This window comes from Nannospalax galili, unplaced genomic scaffold (genome assembly GCF_000622305.1).
Source record: "Nannospalax galili isolate Female #2095 unplaced genomic scaffold, S.galili_v1.0 scaffold182, whole genome shotgun sequence".
Taxonomy (NCBI): domain Eukaryota; kingdom Metazoa; phylum Chordata; class Mammalia; order Rodentia; family Spalacidae; genus Nannospalax; species Nannospalax galili.
In genome coordinates this window covers 4,140,969-4,163,922 of record NW_008348662.1, presented here as the reverse complement: position 1 = coordinate 4,163,922, position 22,954 = coordinate 4,140,969, and the positions used below count along the sequence as shown (strand labels likewise).

At 42.1% G+C, this 22,954-nt stretch overlaps 1 protein-coding gene across 6 annotated transcripts in view; it reads right to left on the bottom strand.

The window, feature by feature from the left end:
- Positions 1-2,585: 2,585 nt before the first annotated feature.
- Il1rl2 (interleukin 1 receptor like 2) overlaps positions 2,586-22,954 on the bottom strand; it is a 44,125-nt gene continuing 23,756 nt past the window's right edge. For all 6 annotated transcript variants that reach the window (XM_029569780.1, XM_029569783.1, XM_008845916.3 and 3 more), the window contains 5 exons: positions 18,963-19,092; positions 18,116-18,252; positions 13,668-13,811; positions 5,942-6,103; positions 2,586-4,003 (listed from right to left, as the gene is read on the bottom strand). In XM_029569780.1, the coding sequence (XP_029425640.1) occupies positions 3,609-4,003; positions 5,942-6,103; positions 13,668-13,811; positions 18,116-18,252; positions 18,963-19,092 (968 nt within the window). In that variant the 3' untranslated portion in view covers positions 2,586-3,608. The remainder of the gene's footprint in view (positions 4,004-5,941; positions 6,104-13,667; positions 13,812-18,115; positions 18,253-18,962; positions 19,093-22,954) is intronic.

Here is a 22,954-nt window from a genome sequence, read left to right as displayed (position 1 = left end):
TCTATCTCTAAAATACGGTTCTTCATTTTTACAAATTCTATATCAAAGCAATGGTCTGAAAATTAGAATGTGTTCAATGCCAGAATATCTACCCTGGATTCAAACATAGGAGGTCCAGAAGGAGCTATAAAGTAAGGATACGCAATACAAGGTATATTTTAATAAAAAGTATAGATGTGCTGATATAACCCTTCACATTTTTTAACATGTATAATACAACTCCAATACTTTTAAGCAAAAGGAAAATTAAGGCATGTTGGCAAGATAGAAGTCTTTTGACTTGAAAATTCAAGTTACAGTAAAGCTCAGCAGGGCTGTCCTTACATGAAGTCAAAGATTGTTAAGATCTTTTCTTCTGGTGAATTTGCTTCCTTTTTTGCTGATAGCCTTGACTGATGTCCCATAAATCCCACCAGAATAAATGACATAAACAAGTACATTCGAGAGAATCCATTGTCTAAAATTCACCAGCACAAAGACACAAAGCAATATCTCCCTGTTCCTCACACAGTCCCTGCCCTTCTGAAGGGAAATGATAGGGGTGAGGGGCATCCAAAGAAGAATGAAGCGAGATACCCCAAGTCTTTACCAAAAGGCCAGCTGTGATCGCCCACCCACAGTTGTGCAGATTGTACTTCCTGGGAATCAGACAGACATGGTATGTCTTGTGCTCAGTGGTACCTCCTGGTATGGCCAGGACCCACGAGCCAGGCCATCTGCATGGGCCCCAAACAAGGAAGGACTGAGCACCATCAGCCAGCCCCTGCCTCCACCCCACTTTCTCTAGCACTGCTGAATATTTCTGGGAAGAAGAAAAACTCTGTGGAAGGCAGGGGAGTCAGAGTGAAGCACCAGCCAGAGACGACTGTATCTCTTGGATACAGCAAACAGCTTATTGTACTTGAACCAGCAAATTCTCCATGAGGAATTATGATTCTCCCAAACAGAGAAAAACTAAGAAAAAAATCACAAACATGTCTAGAAAGACCCTTAGTGAGCCCATAATGTTGAGGATAGTCCGGACCCAGAGCACCTGTGTTCTTCTCTTTACACGCATGAGGATGGAAAAATAAAAAGAAAGAAAAAGACGAGATGAAGGGTCTAGGAAATAAAGATGAGATAAAAGCAAAGGACACTGCAGTGTGTGACAGAAGGCAGCCATAGCATGAAAAGGACTGATGATGCATCTCAGCTGAGGTCCCCAGAATAATTAGTTTCACAGAAATGGGAGGGCCTTCGATGATGATTGCCAGTGGCTGGGGAGGAGGGAAACGAGGAGTTACTATTGGAGTTTCAATTTGGAAAGATGGAAAGTTTGGGGGATAGGATGGTGATGATGGTTGCACAATGATGCAAACGTACTTAACACCCTTGAGCGGTTCACTTATAAATGGCTAAGATGGTAAATGTTATGCTCACATATCTTACCACAATTAAATTCTTTAATAAAGCAAATACTAAAGAAGACAAATAGTGGTCCAACGTCAAGTCAAGATGCCAGTACCATGGTACTAGATCACCTTGGAACATGACTGCTTAAAACAAAGGGATGGACTGACTCCATACTAGGTCTCTTGCTCCCTCTCCTACAAGGCTGTCCTGCCTGTGATCTGTCAGTCCCTGCTGGCTCTTCCTTAATAAGGATCACTTACTAAGTCTTGCTGTGTTGCTGTGTAGCCATTTCCTCCCTCCTGGGGTAAGACTCCTTAATATTCAGGAAGTGAATGAAATTTACAAGACTCAGAAAGCTCCTGAAACAAGCTTCATGGGGTCCCTCCCCACTATTCTAAAAGTAGTTTTAATTGCAGAAGAGACTCTCTCAATGAGAGGCCAAGCTACACATCCGGCAGGGGGCTCCAGTGGTGCAGCTGTCCTGAGCTGTCACCTGTGCTAGGTGAGCTTCTCAGTGGTGCAGCTGTCTTTGTCACATGTGCTCCTCTGAGTACGACCTCACCCACAGTCCTGAAAGTACCCCTAACGTGCTCACTGGTTCACTAAGCTAGACTTGGTTGGGATTGTTTCTATGGTCTGTTGTCAGTGCCCTATCTGGGGTGAGTAGACATTTGATCACATCTCCCCAGGAAATCATACAACATGTGTTAACCACAACTTGACAGAGTTGGATTGTAGTTGATTTCCTCAAGGGAGAGCCTTGAGAAGGACTTCTAGTGGTTGACAGCTATTTTTAGCATTAAAACACTCGACCAACCATTCAATCATAAACTGATCTGTGATGAGGGCACTTTCACTAATCAAAAGCTTACACTGGTTTACTTGAGTTGGAATCATCTCCCCAGTGTGATAATTTATAGCTCTCAAATGCTCCTCAGAATACTGTTGGGTACATATCTCTAAAAGGAAAGTTTTTGGGGTTTTTTTTTGTTTGTTTTTTTAAGTCTTAATATGGTCTGACAGAGAATCTTTCAAAATGTGGAGTCCACTGGTCCAGGTAATTTAAAGTAGCTTCCAAGGGCATCATACTAAGACTAGAGTTTCACCTCTCTATCTGTAATGGGAGAGTGAGGGAGGTTTGAATCCAGTCAATATTGCCTTAAGGACCAGAACCTTTTTTTTCCTTGAAGGGTAAAATTTTTATTTTTGAGGAACTTAGTACTACACATTTTCAAAGAGAGTTACATAGAAAGCAAAAATGTCATCCTCCCCTCATCCTAGAAATAAATAAAGATATACAATTTCTTTTAAATCATGATGCTTGGAAGTTTAGCACCAGCATCCAAAATGAACAACAAAGGGAAAAAAAGAGCATTCACTATATATTTCAGATTTCTTTGGTTGGGGGAAATCCCCATGTGGTATTAATATTTCTTCTTTTGGTTCATATTACCAAAACAGTAAAAACTAGGAAAAAAAATAAAGTTAGTGGTCACTGAAACTGGGAAGAGCACTCTCCTGTACCTGTGTAGGTTCCTGGGACACAGCCTGATGGACACTTGCTGGTGCGTTCCCTCTGAAGATGTTGGTTTCTTAGAGAATAGCAGTAACATTCTAATGTCCAAATCTTGGTTCATCTCTTCCACTTTATTGCTTAGATGTTTCTTTAGTACTGGCAAGGTCGTGAGTACACTTTTTGCTTTATTTTTGAATGGTCATTAATCCTTTAGCTCGCCCTGCTGGTTGATGGTGAAGGTGTCCAGGAACTGGAGTCACTCGGCACTGCTCTGCTCAGTGACCAAGTGATCGAGTTGATGCTTCACCTCAACACTGGACAGACACAGACAATGGGCTATTCTCCTTGCCAGCCTTCCCCAGGGTTGCCCACCTGGCATCCCAAGACTGACCAGCCTCTCATCTCAGACATGGGCCAAATATCCTGACCAGCTGAACTGTCACCTCAACAACCCTCTGTATCCCACTCCCCTGGAGTGCCAATGTCAATGCCACCCCGTGTTCAGGAGCTGTGAAGCTAACAAGGGTGATACATTTTGCCTGAAGAAGTAGCTCTGATCAAAAGCAACCCCCCAAATAACAAGAACAAGCACACGTACAGAAAGGAAACTACAGAGGCAGACAGACCAACACTGTGTCCTCATGTAGCTGTGAGCCACCACATGGCAACAGCTGCCTGTCAGCGGGTGACGAACCCCATGTCAACATCCCACTTGCCTGCCATGCAACTGCAGGGTGTGTTTCAGTAGCTGGACAGGGGAAGATGGTGGATACCTTCTGGGTGGCATACGGTATCTCACATTTTTCCAGAACTTGGTCTTGGCACACTGTGACTGCTCTGCAAAGTCCCCACTCCACCGGATGGCCCCATGCTTCTGTCGAATGTACTGAATCGACTCGGGCATGGTGCTATAGTCCTTAATTTTCTCCAGCTCAATCAGAATGACTTTCATGCCATCCTGGATGAGGGCATTGTAGACAGCAATTTGTTCTTCTGACATGTTCTTTAGCAGGCTAAAGCCGGACGATTCAGGGGCTACAATGACAATCAGCCTCCTGCAGAGCTTAATGTTTTCATCAATGACATTGGCCACAGCTAGAAATAGAAAACAAAGCTTCAGAAAACCCCAGTATGAAAACAGCAAGGTAGAAATGCTGTCAGGAATGTGAGAAATGTGCACTGAGAAGAGAAAAGGCACTTGAAAATAGGCAGGACTTAGGTACAAAATGGATGCATAAAAAGTGGTGACATTTATCACCGTTCTGCACCATCTTCTTGCCGTTGGTCCTCTGTAATCACCAACTGCTCCTTGTTTGTTTGATTTGGTGTTTATGTTGTGTTTTTGTTCTCGGTGGCTATATCTTTTTCCCTGTTTCCCGCAAACTATCATCTCATTGTACTTGATTCTGTATGCCCATAACAGCAGAAAGTCTGGAGTACGCTGTAAAATGTGCATATTATGAGCGGGGAGAGAAAGGGTTTATTTGGCTTACAGATTACAGTCCTTCATCAAGGGAAGCCAAGGCAGGACTGAGGCAGAGACCACAGAGGAAGGCTGAGCATGTTTTTAGGTAGTTTAGAGGAGTTTTTCTTCATGTTCTTTATAGTTATTTAAATGATCAGGTTTGTATAGCTAATTTTGAAGCCAAATCCCAAACCCTATGCTTTCTTGGGGAGGATAGGGGAGAGTCCTCTATGTGTCTAGCTCTACATGTTCTATTTGTCCTATAGTTGCATCCCATGGGGTATAAGAAGAGACTGTCATCTCCAAGGACAGATTCCTTTTCTATTTGGCTTGTTTTTATATTTCTAGTGTCTAAGCTACCCAGTGTGTAGAGATATCCAATAAACACTGTTTAATAATGAGGTTAAAATTATTTTTCCTGGTGAGAAGGAACAGATGCTTATCTCAGTATTCAGTTACTTTCATGTGTAGCCTTCCAAGAAAGAGAACAAAGAAGACAAGAGGAAGGTTTGTGAATGGTGTGTCCTGTCTGGTCTTTCCTCAGCCGGCTCTCTCAGATAAGCCAGGGAAGCATTTTTACTATCTCACCAGTGAGACCACTGGTATTTACGAACTGCTCAAAGTCACATGCCTAGTAAACCAAGTATATAAAAAACTTTCCATTTTACTAAGATAGAGGACGTTGTGGTTTGAAAATGAACTGTCCCACATAAGCTCATGTATTTGAACACTTGGTCCAAAACTAGTGGCATTATTTGGGAAAGTATGGAAAGTTTAGGAGATACAATCTTGTTCAAGGAAGTACAACACTGGAGTGGGCTTTGAGGTTTTGCAGCCTGGCCCTACTTCCTGTTCTTTTCCACTGCTTCTTGTGAAATGTGATCAGTCGGCTCCTGACTGCAAGATCTGCTGTTTTCATACCTTCCCGACCATGAAGGACTGTAAGTCAAAATAAGCCTTTTCTTCCCTAACTTGCTTTTGTCGGGGTACTTTATCACATCAACAGAACAGTAACTAATACAGAGGAGGAGCTGGTGGAATTGTGGTTTATAAAATCAGCTCTAAACTGATTTGCATATGCAAACTAATGGGAAATTACACAAGCTATTCTCAGTGACAGGAGAGTAAGTGACCACTTGTCTTTTTAGCGTTTTGGCCAAAACTATCATTGGCTGCCTGTATAAATGGGTCAACAACGTTTCTTCCACAAAAGACTCACATTACTGAAACCTGGACTCCCTAACATTGTGTTATAGCAATGAGCCTAATGAGGCAAAGGAAACTTCTGAGTGTAGGGACTGATGGGGCTGGGAGGCTCTATTCACAGACTTCTTAAAATTCCATGAGGAAGGCAGACATTTGTAACACAAAGGGGAGGGGCATCATTTCTTTTTGTTGTTGTCCGTTTGTCTGTCATATGGCCTGGCCTCTATGTACAATCAAAACTGGTCCTGAACTCAAAGCCCTGCTACCTTAACCTCTTCAGTGTTCAATTCTAGGTGTGCACCACCACATCTGGCCTTTCATTTTTGTTGTTGTTGTTGTCTGATGCCTCAGTTAAAACATACCTTGTCCAGGAAATTCATCCCTGCCAAAAATAAATAACTTATATCCACACTGCTTCTCCAGCACCTCAGGCAGAAGTTTTAACACCAGTGTGTCCACATCATGGCCCTGGCTTTCTCTTGGACATTTCGGGTATAAGACATAGGCATCATACACTTTCTCATCTGAAAAGGAAAAGGATAAGCTCATGGACCAAATTTAATCAACTGAACAAAGAGCAACCTGAGGTGCTATTGGGATGCCCATTGACCTCTGTGTGCCCTGCTGGCTGACTAGGAGCTCATGCCCCCCACACTGCATTCTCACAGGTGACCAGTGGGGACATGGTCTCACTCTCACTACAGAGGAATTAACCTGAGACAGGATAAGTGGCATTATTTCTGCAATTCCTAATTCCACTCTAAGACTTCTGATTCTGTTTCCCACTGCCTGTGATGCAAATGAAAATGAGAACTTCAGAAGCCAGGACTCAACAATTGCAGGTCCTGGGTAATGGAAGATGATACTAACTATACTAGGTAAAATGGGCTGAGTCCCTTGTAACATAAGCCCACAGTAAATTCGGCACAGACACAACAAGCCTCTGAATGGACTTTATGAATCTTCAATGCAGTGCTGAGATGTCCATCACAATAGCACATGCGGCCGTAGTGCCCACCAGGAAAAGTATTTACTGAGCAACCAGGAGACCCATCACTGTGCTTACCAGGGTGAAGATAAACCATCCAACTAGACAACCCACTCACATACACAGAAATAAAGCAGCATAAGACACTATAAGATGACAGCAGCCAAATGAACACAAAAAAGAAAAATTACTCACTGGTGTTCTTGATAAACAACATTCACAGAGGTCATGAAACAACAGCTCCTGGTTTTGAAACAGTGGGGGGTGGGGTAGGGAAGAAACCATGAAGGTCTAAGAGTATAGTTGACAAGTGTGAAAGGAAAAGCTTGACACAGAAGTGAAATGGGGCACTGAAGTCCTTCTCTGGAGTCCTAGGAATGACTCAGGAAGTTCAGCAGAATTGGGAGAAATGAGTGGAGCAGGTTGTTAGGCCTAAGCGTGGGCATCTCACTGGAATATGGGATTTTGAGCTTTAGGCTCTTTGGAAGCCCAGAGCTAACTTAATTGGCACCAGGAAGGGATCTGTGATTTCCTCTTTTCATGGAGAAAAAGGTCGTTCTGACATTAATAAGACAAAAATCGTGTGCTTTTCTACTTTTTGTCTAATTAAAATGGATATGGAACACATTTATATATTACCACATCCCATTGCATCACACAAATCGCTATGAGGCCTTCATCCCTCTTCATCGTTATCTGGAGGACAATAATATACCCACACCCATGCAGGCTCAGGCATGCATGCACACCCATACATTCATGCAAACACAGATGGATAAATACTTGAACGGTTGTACATGCACATGCCTGTACACACATGCAGCTATGCACATGCTTAGGCATGCACCCTCTTTTTCTGCCTCCCAACACCCTGTTGTAAAAGAAACTGTTAAGGAGCTGAGCAAGGCCTGGTACATGGGAGATTTCCACAGGAACCTAATATCTGAGTAGAACTTAATTTGAGACTCAAAGAGTGTATATTTAGGTTGGGAACAAAGAGGTTCTAGATTATGGGTAGACTCAGCTTTAGGGTCACCAGTAAGAAGAAATGGAAGGACTGATTGGTGTTTAGAAAAAGCCAAAATCCAACACAGCTGAAGCTCTTGTGCAATCTTAAAAGTCATCAGACGGGATGACCACTCCAAGAAGTAGATACACTTTTCTGTATAAAATGTAATGTTGGAACTGGAGAGATGGTTCAGTGGTTAAGAGCACTGGCTGCTCTTGCAGAGGATCAGGGTTCAATTCCCAGCACCCACACAGCAGCTAACAACCATCCATAACTCCAGTTTCAATTGAATCAAATGCCCTCTTCTGGCCTCCACAGGCATTGCATGACACCGGTGCACTTACATACATGCAGGCAATACACACACATACACACACGCACAAATAATAAGCAAAATATTTTAAAATGTAATGTATATTTGACTTTTCAAAGTTGAGGATTTTTTGAGCCAAAGAAAAGAATAAAGAGACAGAGAAAGAGATACTTTATAAAGTTCTTATTTCTTAACTTTTTACAAAGGAATTACGCTTCCCTACAAAATGATTTTGAAGTGTTTATCCTTGTATCTCTGGGGAAGTGTTGGTTGGCTGGTGGTGTTCTAGTCACAGCAAGGAGCAGTATGTCAGTACCCATTGTTATCTTCCTCAGACCCAGGCACAGCCCCTAGCACCCTCTTCTCTCACTGCCCTCCCCACACACACTGGTTTTGATTAAAAAACAAACAAAAGAAAACGCAGTGGTTAAATGTTTCTCTTTTGACAATATCTCTCATTCCCTCCAAGAAGACAAGAAACAGGATTTCATTGTGAACAATGATCCAAACTCGGACAGAGATTTGGGTGGCACAAATTCTCACATAAAAATGCCCTGAAACTTTGGTCTTCTTTTTTTTTTCCCCTAACTAAACTTTTTATTTTTTTATTTTTTTCCCATGCTGGGAACCAAATCCAGGATCACTTGTATGCTTGGCCACTGAGCTAACTGTGTCATCTGCCCTCTGAGATCTGGAGTAAATATGATTTGATGATGTTTCTCAAAATGCACTGGGTTCTCATCCTTCAGAAGACCACTTTGTAACCGATGGCTGGCTGCCTTACATGGGGAAGTTTTTGTTGCTGGACACCATGAGGTGGTTTTTTTCCCAGCCATAGTTACTGGAAAGGCAGCTGAGGGCATGGAAGTAGACTGCATGAGATGGTGATGCTGTCCAACTGCATTTCAGAAATTCTAGACATGTAGCCCTACCAGAGACTATTCTAAGGAAACTGGGCTGCGCTGGCTGCTGCTCCCAACACCCTCCCTTCTAGATGAGAGGTTGGCAGTTTAGTTTTTCCTAGCCAAACTTTTAAACTCTCTCAGGAGAATTAATCCTGCTTTCAGTGTTAAAGCATTTGTATATGCCCTTATTGGCTGTCTGCAAAACCTACAATAATTTCAGCCAAGGCTGTAAAAGGCCATGGCAGCTTCAAGCGGGCACTGAGCAGTCTTTGATGAGGTCTCAAACCCCATCAATGCCTCCCTTTGTATTCACGCACAGCGGCTCTGTGTTCTATGATGAAGATGGGGATCTGGCTCGGGAATTTTATGAGGAAACAATCGTCACCAAGATTGACAAAAATAGACCAAGCTGAGGCGAGCACATAAAAATCTGATTCAGCCAGGCATGGTGGCGCACGACTTTAATCCCAGCACTTGGGAGGCAGAGGCAGGCGGATCTTTGTGAGTTCGAGGCCAGCCTGGTCTACATAGTGAGTTCCAGGACAGCTGGGGCCACAAAGAGACCCTGTCTCAAAAAAAGACAAAAAAAAAAAAAAATCTGCTTCTTCAGGGCATCATGAAGATGGACCCCCACTCCCCACTTCTCTCCCTTGCCCCCCCCTTCTCCTCCCACCTCTCCCACATCCGCACGGATTTCCCTGGGATCCTCTGTGAAGTGTGAGCCTGGGATATGGCAGACACAAGCATCCACTGCCCTGGCAAGAAACTCCCAGGCTCAAGGTGTGACTTCCATTCAGGAGTCCAGGCCGGTGCCACGACCCTGAATAAACTAACCTCCGTTGACCCAGAACCTTCAGCTGTAAGAGGGCAGCACCTCGGTGCTGACTTCTATTGGTCGTGTCTGAACAAAAGGCAGATGGTGGCTGGTGAGGGCTAATGGCAGAGTTACCAGCCCACCTTCCCCAGACACTCCTGCAAGAAGCAAGGCAGGGCATATCCTGGTCAGAAATGCCTGGTTCCTAGATCCTTGACTGGCCTGCTTTCTTCCAAGCTTGCCTAGGGCCCAGCACTTTGAGAAGCTACAGCACCTTACAAGCAAAGTCTGCATTCTTCCAGCCCCTGGGCTGCGGGGGCTGTACCCAAGTGGGAACTCCCTTTCCATTACTTCCCTTACCCCTAGTAGTCATTTGCTGCCTCAATTCCTCCTGTATTGGACAGAGACCGGGGGCAGCACCAGTCCGATTGGTCTCACCTTCCTGCCACTTGCTCTCATTCTAGGATGGACAGTTTGCTGGCTGTTAAATAGGAATGGGGACAGAGTGGGAGGCTTCTCCTTTCACCCAGGTCTGGGCTGATCCTTCCTCATTTCTACTAGTTGCTGGGTCAAGGCCGACTGTGAATACCTGTACCTATGGGGACTTTCCCCAAACCACATACTTAGTCTAATCGCCCTTATTTTTGCACCAGTTCCCTCCCCACAGTTATGGAGGAGGAGCTGTTTACCACCCAGTGGTAAGAAGCAACACACTAGGGCTGGTACCAATAGCTACGAGGAGCCCACCATCCCCTCTTCAAAAGTATAGTCACCTCTTCAGAATCAGTCAAGCAAAGGTACTGGAGCTCTTTTGTAAGGCTAGAAAGAAGGGGAAGCACAGAAAAGGAATACTTAAGATGTGAAAGTTTGTAAATAGTCTAGACTATGATGATATTGGGACAGAAGCTGATTTCTGTATAGAGATGGCCTTTAGAAAAATTATTTGAGGAAGTTCTGTGCTTCTAGAGTGTGGGAAATGGCTGTGGGCCCAGCATAGGAAGACTTGTTATTTGTTCAATTTCAATAGAATTATTTGTAGACCCTCCAAAAAACCCTACAAAATGCATTTGTACAGATTAATATTTGTGAAAGAGACACGCTAGTTATTTAGGCTCCTTCTTTCTCTCAGTATTACATTCCTATAATTTATACCTGACCGACCCAGAGCAATGGCAATATCAGACAGATTTAATTGATGAAGCATTTAATTAAAATTTAGACCCCCATTTCAAAGGCACTTTATGTAAGTTCCTTTACTGAATTCTTGAGGATTAGTGTGTCTAGCCCCAACATGCATAGAAGACACTAGAAGAAAGTCAGGTAAAGCACACAACCACATGTACCATAGGAATGTTACAGCACGGATTCCTTACATAATTCATCTCCATAACAAGTTCCCTTTGGAAACGAGTCCCAGAAAGATCCAAATTCCTCCATGAACAATCAAAAGGTTTTTGGGAAGAGCCAGAATTAATTGACTTTGCTTTAATTTTGAAGGCAAATTCACCTCTAGAAACCAAGACCTGTCATCAACTCTGCCCATTGCTTATTTTGCTGTTCTACCATTTGCTTCCCCATGGACCTGCTTGGTTTAGTTTTAAACATCCTGTTCCACATGCACACTCTTCCTAAATCTGGATGAAGATTAGGTGTATACACAGATCTCAATAGACCTGTGACTGACTGATCCTTCCAGTCTTGTGCACACAGGCATACCTAATAGGCAAACTCTGACAGTACCTATGACTGCTTAAGAATGCAGAACTCCCTGACTCTTTCCAGGTGTGTGAATGACATCATACTATAACTTGCAGGTGAATGTAATTCACCTAAGAATGTTCTGGTAGTGCTGGACTAAATTGCTTGGTATAAACAACCTTGATAAAAGGATATAATTTATCTTTCTTTCATATTTATATTTACCATTCTTTATATATGTCAGAAAAAAAATCTCCTCAAGAGAGACTAAGCTGCCAGCAGGTCTCAAGATTAATCCAGAGGCTCAACACTAGCTCATTTTAAAGACCGCATTCAAAGCGCTGTTACAAAGTAGTTCTCACAGATAGAGATAAGAAAATTTTAAAGCACACACGCTTTCCAGAATTAAAAAAGAAAAAAGAGATCCTGGAGGCGAAGTTCCAATCTCCAAAGCCCCTGCCCTCTGGTTGTATAGTCTGGCTTGAGCTGGTCTCGGGAAAGCAGGGTCTTGCTGCTTCATCTGTTGGACTATCTGCTAGGCTGGGGTGAGTCATTAGTCTGCTCTGTTGCTGCCAAATTCAGCCTCACTACCAGATAGCTTTACCATGCTCTCTATACTCATAAGTAAGTCACTGCTGTAATCACACTCATGGGAGTTTCAGTGAGTCAGAGGCACAGACACCAAAGGGCAAGAGAGTCTGGGCCTTCCAGAAAGACCATAAGAAGCAACACAAAGCCCTGTTAGTCAAAACACTAGAAAGAAGCCAAGCCTCTCCTTTCCATGTCAGAAGAAACTAGTGGTATGGGACAGAATCCTCCTCTCACACAGAGGCAGGCTGAAGGACAGTCACAGGGGGCAGAGACAAGGTGACCTCTAAAGTGAGCATACCCAGCCTGAAGATCTGCAGCACCTCAGGTTGTGCTGGGCGGCAGGCGATGGCCACAGCTGCGTGGCATGATCACCACAGGGCTTGTTGCTTGCTACAGTGCTCAGAGGTTATAGATTTCTGTGGTTGTTTTGTTTTGTTCCTTGGTACTTGAGACCCAGAATGGCCTGACCCTAGACATTTGCACATCTTAAGCACACTTTCTACCATAGGGCCACAGTCCAACAACTGGGTTGACAATTTTGAACTCTGACATTTAATTTAATATACAATTCAAGCTACAGCATCTGTGTTTTATCAAATGAGGACAATAATTTTTGCAGTGACTTTTCTGTGCAAGGAGACATCTGTGCATTAGGTACTCGTCAAAAGTGCCTGAACACAGCACTCCCCAGCCATCCTGCTCCTGTTGGCAGAAAAACCTCCAGACTGGAAAGGTATAAACTTATTCATCTCCATGGGTATCAGTCCTATAGATTTCTCTTGACATTTTATTAATTTTTGTAGGCAAGTTGGGAACATTGAAGCAGATTTATTGCTTCCCCCCCTCCCGGGGTCTTAATAGTTCATGTTCCTCCGGAGATTAAAATGCTAAAAAATTCCATTGTGTTAGAGCCACAGTGGAGGTAAATGCTGGCTGTGCACTTCCAGGAACACACTGAGGCACTTCCACGAAAGAAAATGGCAGTGGGCACAGACACCACTGAGACCCCTGAGGAGAACAGAGGACGACAGCCGACCTCCAGAAGGGCAGAGGACCACCTGTGCCTCGGGGTCCTGCAGAATGCTCTCCTCAGCCTCAATCTCATAACTTCTGCATGGCTAGAGGCAGGATTTGATGCCCTTCTCTTTCCTCCCCTTACCTGCCTCCCTTCTCCCCCTTCCTCTCTAGCTCCCTCCCAATCACCCTCTTTCCTTCATCCCTTCCTATAGCTAAGAAATAGATGAAAATTAAATATCTTTCTAATCTCACCCAGAGTCCAATGGAGAATTCAAATTCACAGTCAGGCAGGTCTCTTCTGAGAACTACAGATGTGAATTCCTGCAGGTACCAAGTGCAGGGCTTAGGAACGCACCTCACTCTCCGCTGTATGACTCTACTGAGTTTGTGCTGTGCGGAGGGCACATCATGGCAGACAGGCCTGTGAGCCCACAGACATTTCTCTCTGCTGGAGACCCCAAGATGAGATACCCTTCTCATTCAGGTGTAGTGAGACCCAGAATGGCCTGACCCTACTGCCTAGTGACTGCTTGCTGGACTCCAGCCTTCTAGATCATTTGGCAAAGGAGGCTGCTAATCATGAACAAATCATTTCTCTGAAGCACAGGGAGTTCCATTGTGGAACTGTTCATTAAATTTTCCAATAACAAGAAAAGCACATTTTGTAAAACATGACCAAGTGCATTGAAAGTGATCATGCACATTGAGTAGACACCCATCTTGAGGTATTTTTCAAAGACTGTATATACTTACCGTCTATAGTCTGGGTAGAATAGAAGGCACTTCGATACCAAAGTATAATGTCAATCTTAAAACTGTTGTAGATGCACAGAATAGACAGGACCAAAAGTAACAAAGCAAAGACTCCACCTATCAAATAAGCTCGGAAATCTGGAGCTACAAATGACAGGGGAAAAAATAGTGATAGAGTCAGTTTTATCCATTACACATACAGATCATCTTATCAAAGGCAGGTGAGAAATGTGGGGCTCCTACATCACAGTTACTTTCTGAGTACAGATATAGAATAATCTAATTTGGATTGTGAATTTTAGGAACAAATAGACTATTGGGATGCCAGGAAGTCTTGGGTAAAGACACGGGAGAAACAGGACTCCAGTGACATGAAGGCTGCTTTTAAAGCATGTGGATCCAGGAACTCTCTGAGGTACAGCCTGGCTTTATCTAGAATGAACCAAGGGGTTCCACTAGGGGTTCTTGACCACAGCCCTATTATACTGCCTCTCCAGTCCCTCAGAACTGAGCAGCAGGTCTCCAGTTAGAAATAAAGAGCCATTGGCTCTCTCTCTCTAGAAACCATCTCTGCTGGTTCCACAAGACCAGCCATGAGCTAGACCTCACCCAGTCCTCTCAGGGCCCCTGGAGTCAGGGCTGGTACCTGTCTGAGAGTCCCTGACAAGGTACCCACCCACTGCCCGCTCTGCTCTGTGAGCATTCTGCAGAGCAACAATGAGGTCAGGCACATGGACAGGAGACAGCAGGGAGAAGAACCAGTTGCTCTGGAAGTCCTGGTTCTAGAAGCAGCTCCCACATACCAAAAAGAGGAACCGTGCAGCTCCCTAAGTGCCCACAACCCAAACCTGTGCTGCCAAAGAGAGAGTATCCAAGGAGAGAGAGAAAAGGGGGAACAAAGAGAGAGGAAGAGAAATCCCTCTCCTTAATTCTTAGAACCCACCACAACCACAACTTCCTTCACCAGCCCACCCAGACCCTCCCACTCTGACTGGATGGTAGGGTTGATGGTGTGTGGAAAAAGAGGAGATTCTTGTTTGGAACACCTAGAGCAAGCACTTTCATTAAGGAGCTTATCAAAGCCTGCCCAGGCCACACCACCTTGAAAACCTCTGAAAGCCTAAAATTTGCTTGTCTTTTAGATATATGGCACAACAAAGCACAGTAACAAAAAACGTGCTTGATACCCACCAAAAAACAAAAACAAAATTGGGCTCAGCAGTTAAGAGCACTTGTTGCTCTTTCAGGGTACCAGAGTTTGGTTCCCAGCCCCCACCTGGCAGCTAACAACTGTAACTCCAGTTCCAGGGGATCCTATGCTGCCTTCTGGCCTCTGTGGGTCTGCAGGCAAAACACTCATACACATAAAATAAAAATATATCAATCAAAAAAGGAAAAAAAAAAACCCTCAGACCACGGAGTAAGTCCCAGCTCCCTAGGCTTTTGCCCACTTTGGCCCTGGCCCTTCTTTATAACCTCTGTCCTCTGCCTTCTGATTATGGGATGGTGTCTCTCTTCCTGCCCATGCTGAGCTTCTCTTTGCCAGCTCTTTTCACAGTTGTGTGAGCAATACTACCTCTCCCTTCAGGAGGATCCTTACTGGGATAGTTAATATCTGTGATAGAGATCTTGGGATTGCAAACCATGATCTGACTGTGCCGTGAATATGCCCACAGTATTTATGAGATTTGAACAGCCCTTGGCAACCAGACAGGAGTGTAGTCTGCAACATTCATTGTGTTCGGGAATGTTGACACCTTCAGTTCGATAAACATAAAAGACTATGACATTGGAATGGGTTATTGGTGAATATGTTCAAAGGTTTAGGGACTCTGAAGTAGAAATAAATGGAAAACTCGCTGGATATACTAGGTACCCTGTTAAGAATGATACTTGTCATTTGAGTTCATTTAACTGCCATCAGCCTTCAAATGAGATACAAATTAAGGGTAATGCCTTAAAAAGCTCACAGAAAGATAGCCCATCCAGACAACTTTCTCCTGACCCTGCTTCAGATGAATCAAGTACAAATCAAATCTGGAGGTATCTTCGACAACAAAGAGGAAGTTAAAAGAAGAAGCTGCCACCAAATAAACCAAGAAGAGGTTTGGATGTAAGGGAGTGGGCTTCCTAAGAACTCAGAACAGCAAACAAAGTGGTCCTCTCTGAAAATACACTGCATGTGGCCTGTGAAATGAGAGAGCACTGAAGAAACCAAGATTAAATTTAGCAAAGACTTCCTATGTAGGGATCCAAAACAAAGGGAACCAAGAATCCCTGCTCCTCCTACATGATTGACAGGTGTTAACTGGTAAGAGCATTAGCCCTACTTCTGAGCCTGGGCTTGGCCTCAAAATGCTTCAAGAACAGTGCTTCCAGGTAGTCCACACCTACACGTCAGCACTGGCAAAGAAGTCTGTATCAGCCAACTTCAGGCTAGGCTACTAAATAAAGCACTCAATCTTACAGGCTAAAGCGGGTGGAGATTTAAGTAACTTTAGTTGTTATAGAGTCTCCAAGGTTTGGTCTACAAACCTTATATTTTCCTCTTTTCTCTGGAGTTAACCCCAAGTCCCAACTCTTTGGTTTATGTCAGACTTTATTTCTGCTGGAAGTCACTGGAGTGCCATAGGAGAGCTTGCCTGCAGGTTCTATCCTGTTCCCAGCTGATCCTGTCTTCACTGGCTTAAAGCCAGCTCCTTCATTAAAGTATAGGCCCTTGGAAGAGGCTTCTTTGGCTCTGGTCTGACTGCTCTATAGAGGAGACAAAGGAGATGGCTGGGGGTGCGGGGAGGAGTGACTGGGAAGAGATCAGGGAGGGCTGGAATGCCAAACCAAAACTATTGGTTTCCTACCAGAGGGAAGCAGATGGCATTAATATCCAGTCAGGTAAGAGGGCTTAGGCATTCTTGCAGAGGTAACTTACAGTGGACCAAAGAAAGTTTTTGAGGCAAGGGCATCATTTAAAAAACTGATACAACTATCTAAAGAGCATACAACAATGATCCAAACTGTAAGAGGACTGACAAAAATAACCCAGATTTTCAGACCTCATTGAATGTAAAGCTCTGTGTTGGTTTTGCAGAATTATCTCATTTTATTTTCTGATACGTGCTTTGGTGAGTATAAGTTGGTACATTCTATGTGGAATGATAAATATGATGCAGAAAAGCCAACAGCTGACTCTTGTTGGGCAGTTCTACTCTTAAAAATGTGTTAAAAGGAGTGCCTCCACATGGGTACCAGGACGCATGCACAGGAATGTCCACAGTGGCATTGCTTGTTAATTGTCCCAGGCTGGAAACAGCCCAAATGACTACATATTTATTGTATAGTTGATAAGTTGTGACCTAGTTATTCCAGGGAATAAGCTTCAGCAATGAAAATGAAGGAACAGCTACATGCTACGTCATCAGGGCATCAACACATCAATCTCAGGTATCTAAGAAAACAATCAAGTTGCAGAAGAAATACTTTAATATAAAGCCCCCAAACAGGCAAAACTAAGACACATTTTTAAAGGATATCAGCATAAATGGAAAAGTAAAGAAACAACTTTCCAAAAACTTGGAGGCAAATAAGTCAAAATAGGAAAGAATGCTCTGGCCAGGATGGACATGGGGATTCTTCAGGTCTCACAAAGTTTATCTGTTTTTCATAATACAAATGGTAGTATTTGATGCATTTCATTTGTAATATAACTGTTATGTGATATGTATACTTTATGAATACTTTCTTTTATGTACATTATATTTCAAAACAAAAAGAAAAAAGAAAATTCCAATTTGTTCTTTAAAACTTTTTTCCATGATAGTATAGAAGGAATGATTATGATTCTCATCATAAGAATAAGATAAGGAATCTTGGAGACAGAATAGTCGCACAGGTCACAAAGCCAGAATTGGAGCCTGGAAACCTTGATGGCTAAGTCCTATCTTGGCCCCATGCCTCTGATCTAGCTTGCTAGTAGAGTGTACAGGTGGGGCAGATGAAGCAGGCAGACTTGTAGAAGACTACAGAACAAGGCAGTGAGTTGGCCATTGTCATGAGATAAGAAAAGGGATCAAGATGACATCAAACTTTGAGTCTGAAGGATGTAGAAGACATGGCTATAATTAAAAAAGGTCAGAACAGCAAGTCTAAGAGATTAAACGTGTTTCAAACTTTGTCCAGTGTATCTGTAGTCCAGTACACAGAAGGAAAGGTAGGGCTGCCACGAAGGAAGAGAGAACACAGTTGGAGATTCAAAATGTGTCTGTATCTGCATGGGAGATGATAACTGAAGCCATAGAGGAAGGGAGGTTGTCAGAGACGAGGACACAGAAAAAAAGCAGCATTGAATAGCACTCATTGCCTCACACCAAGCATGTGATGTTACGTCTCTCTCATAAGCATTTCCCAGCCATCTTTTCAATGCTCTGAGTGTCATGTGACACCTTGCACTTTACCTGGGAGTGTCAGAATGATATACGCTGCAGACACTCCAGCGTGACACATGAAAGGCAGGCCATAGTCTTCCATTTTCACTTCTGAGAACGTTATGTTCATTGTGTAAAAAATGTTGTCCTTCAAAGAAACATTCGTTCTAGAAAGAAAAGAGTCAACCATTAACATGAGCCAGATTTACTCTGGAGATAAAGTGCCCCCACCTCCCTGTAGAACTCTCTAGACCATTATTTTTCCCCTAAGAATACTTCCTGAAGCAGCTCAATATATGGAAATCATATATTTTTTTTTTCTGGAAAGTCACAAAAAAGTATTGCTCTTCTGACTATGACCCCATCTCCAGCCTTAATTATATCCCCTGCCCACACAGCAGGGCTCATCACATTTTAAACCCTCTGGGTTCATTAATCCTGATTTCATTTACACTACTCAAATTACAGTGCCATAAATTGCATTTCACAGTTTACTCCCAACTGTGCTTTCTCCCCCAATACACCCTACATTAAACTTTGTTTTGTTATTTTCATACTGAAGGCCAGAGGCTCATAATGCAACTAACTGAAAGAAATGGATGGTTTTGATTATCACTTGACAGACATAGATGCTGTTTCTCTAAGGCGCAGTTCATGTTTTGACACATGTCCCTAATTGGGTTGATAGCTGGTACCAAGAGCATCTCACACTTGTTCAGGCAGATGCCTGGCCCCACATAGCACATAAAGACCTTTGAAAGACAAAGTCAAGGGCAGAAATAAGGAGGCAGCTGGACTAACAGCTGTAGTAAAAGCAAATCAATGTGGATGGAGTAACTCTTGCTAGTTGTAGAGAAGCCCCAAGAGCAGCACCTACTCGATTCCTTCCCTGATGCGTTTGCTGTCCTTGTAATACTCATCCACCAGTGTGCCGTGTGCTCTCCAGCACCGCAGGTTGCTATTCTCCTTCACATCTGTTATATTGCAGTCCACGATGAGGGTGGAACCTGTAGCAATCAAATTTATAAAGACTGAATGAAAGTTCTGTGAACTTTTCCTTTGTCAACCTGATTAACATCTGCTTGACAAACACACATTGCTTTTGAGCCTGGAATATCTGAATTATCAGATATGCCCACTAGGTTGGTGTCAATCTCCTTGACCCTCTTTCTGCACAGAAGGCAGGAGGGAAGCAGGTATTCCAGGCTATATGTTAGAAAGAGCTTTGCACACACTGCCAGACAGCCAGAGAATGCCTCCAAAACCTCAGCAATATAAGCACTGTTTCCACCCCTCTGACAGTCAGCAAAATACTTTACAGTCTTTACGGGTTTCCTGCATGTTTTCTCCCCAAGATTTTATATCTTTGAGACAATTCAGCAAAAGAGAAAAAAAATTAAGGTACTGTCCCCCTCACCCCATGAAAAAACTAAAATTCAGAAAGATTGACAGTCTTGCCCAAGGTTGCACATGAGACATGATCTCTAAGTCAAAATGCCTTCAATATATGGTTCTGTTTCTGAGGTTTCTGGTCTATTTATTGTTCTTTAGACCAATTCTAAACTGTACAGATTTATTAGCTTCCTAAGAAACCTTGGAATCTGGTGGCTCTTCCATCTAATTCTTTCTCATTTAAAACTTCTTGATTCTGGGGCTAGAGCGATAATTCAGTTTAAGAGCACTGGCTGTTCTTGCAGAAGACCTGGGTTTGATACCCAGCACCCACATGATGTCTAACAACCATCTGTAATTCCAGTTCCAAGGGAACTCAATGCCTTCTTCTGACCTCCATGGGCATTGCGTGACATGAGTACACTTACACATATGCAAGCAATACACTCATGCACATACAGTTTTTAAAATAATAAATAGAACAGTACAATTCCTCGATTATTATAAAACTCGGAAAACTAAGAAAATGTTAGAAAGGGAACACGTTAATTTCATAACAATCTATTTTAAAATACCTACAGAAACCTCATACTCAGTTTTCAACTACTGAACATTTTCCTTCTGTGTACATGTTTTTAGGCCATATTATCATATTATGCATTTACAGATTCAAAACTGAATCTTCATTGTTATGTCTCTGCTGGCCTCGAATATGCCATTTGGCTTAAATCTATCTTGTTATCAACGTAGTTATACCAACCTTATTTCAGTTAGTGTTTATGTCATATATCACTTTCCATCCTTTCTCCAAGTCTCTTGTAAATATCACAGAGAACTTTTGTTTTTATCTTTAATCCATTACGAAAGTTTTATTTGAAGCCATTTACCTCTTATGTAATTAATGACATATATTGGTTTAAATAAACTACTCTATATTTTCTATGTATTATATCTATCCTATATTTGTCCTTTTCCTTCCTGCCATTTTCCTTCTTAGCTAACTTGTAAATTATTTTTTAGTATTGCAATTAACCATGTGATTGATTACTCTTTTAGGGAGGCTATAAGCACTTAAACTAATGTTCTTGGACTTAGAAAAGCTTGATACTGTTGACATTTTTACCTCTTAGACAATACAAAGTCCATAGAAAATAAACTCATTTGTCCTTCTTCATGAATACATAAATACTGTGTATTTTAGTCTCATGTATATTTTAAATTCTGTAAGAATCGCTATAGTGAAGATTCATTGAGATTAGCTCACATATGTAAGCCTTTGCACCTTCTCCCCCTGAATAACGATATAGAGTCTGGGAACATGTTTCCTTCTAGGTGAAGGGTTTTCTAGTATTTTGTCTAGTATGGGACTGTGATTCACAAATCTTGTCGTTTTTAGTTTTTTGGGTTTTGATTGGTTATAAAATTAACAGGTGTTGGTTGTTGTTTAAGCACATAGCCTCCAGTTTCTGTAAAAACTTCAACTAGCCATTTTATTATTGTACATAAAAGGTTTCCCCCTTATTTTTTAGATCTTTTCCTGGTTGGGGTTTGTGAAGTTTTACTATGGTATATCTAGATGTAGTTTTATTTTTATTTATCCTACTTGGGAATCTTTTGCTTTTTAGGCTAGTGTCTCCTATCAGTATAGAGCATTCTCAGGAAACATTCAAGAATAAAATTGTTTCCATCAACAATTATTTTCTTTAAAACTTCAACTATGAGTGTGTGTGTGTGTGTGTGTGTGTGTGTGTGTAGATATGTGCAACTGAACACATACATACATATTTATTTTTTAGCATTCTCAGGAAACATCCAAGAATAAAATTGTTTCCATCAACAATTATTTTCTTTAAAACTTCAACTATGAGTGTGTGTGTGTGTGTGTGTGTGTGTGTGCACAAAATCTGTGTATTTCTGTCTATATCTCTCTAGAATGCTTGATAAGGAATAATTTACAATATTATACAGTGGACAGCTTCTAAGGAACGACACCAGAGGTCAAACTGTGGTCACACACACACACACACACACACACACATACACACACACCAGAGGATGAGAGGGAGAGAGGAAGGGAGAGAGAGAAAGAACAACTGGAGTCTTTAAGGAAGAGGGTAAACAATTATTTTTCAAGGATGTATGGCTATCTACTTAGAAATTTTTAAAAATTATCTAAAATACCATAACCACCAATCATTGGTTTTTAAGGCTTCACCAATATAATATAAGCTTTTAAGGTCATTTTTCACCCATCTGAAATGATAATTCAGCATCTTTGGGTATACATGTGTTCTTTGACTTTTTTTTTTTTGGTCTTTTTGAAGCAGGGTCTTCCTGTGGCCCCAGCTGTCCTGGAACTCACTATGTAGACTAGGCTGGCCTTGAACGCACAGAGATCCGCCTGCCTCTGCCTCCCAAGTGCTGGGACTACAGGCGTGCGCCACCACGCCCAGCTCTTTGACATTTTTAATGGCTCCACCAGTCTGCACAAAGCCTGCTTTCATTTGGGACACCGTAGTATAGGAAATTACAAATTGGCAAGTATCTGTCAACTGAGTGTGCAGTACATCACCCACCTCCAAGTCAGCAAAAATCCCTTTGCGAAGATGTAATGGCTTTTTCTTCCTGGAAGTATTTAGCATGGCTGGGGTTTTCTTTTTCACATACATTGACATATTTATTTTGTGAATGTACATACTTTTCAATTTAGCCATAAGAACTGTAAATTCTTAGCATAAAAACAATGAAAGAAATCCTAAATAAAAATGTACAAAGAACTGGAACACCGTTAAAGATGAAAATATTGGTATGAGACATAAAAATTTGTGTTTTTCCAGGCTCGGTGGGACAGTTAGTTGGGAAGCTGAGGCAGAAAGATTATCCAATTTACCAAGACCCTCGTCTTAAAATAGAAGGCAAAAGCTGAGTTGAGGCTCCAGCTCAGTAATAAAGCGATTGCTTAGCAGGTGCAAGGCCCTAGATCCAATCTCCTTTATTCTATTTTATTAGACTACAGTGACTGTTATTTGTTGTTGTTGTTGTTGTTGTTGTTTTGAAAGATTATTATCAGATTGAATCACCCAACCTGATTTTTATCTTAATTTGTGCAAATGATACCTTGCTTGTGAAAGTATATTTTATCTTTTAGGTCATGGATTTTTACATGTGTCTTTTGAGAAAAGAATTCTATTGGACTGCTAAAAAATTTGTAAGTAGGTTATAATATTTGACTGAATCTGAGGAGCTATCTTTTTTTTTTAGCTTCTATTTTTTTTTTTAATTAGAAGAAGCATTTCATTACAACAGCATTAACCTATTCAATAACATTTTTCTGAGCTAGGGTACATCTCTTTCAAAATTGGCTGTACATTTCTAGGTTTACAGATAAATTATTATGCTTATATAATCTTTTACTCATTATAAACTCTATAAGACATAAAATTAAATGAGGTTCCAACGTTTAAAAAAGATCTCCAC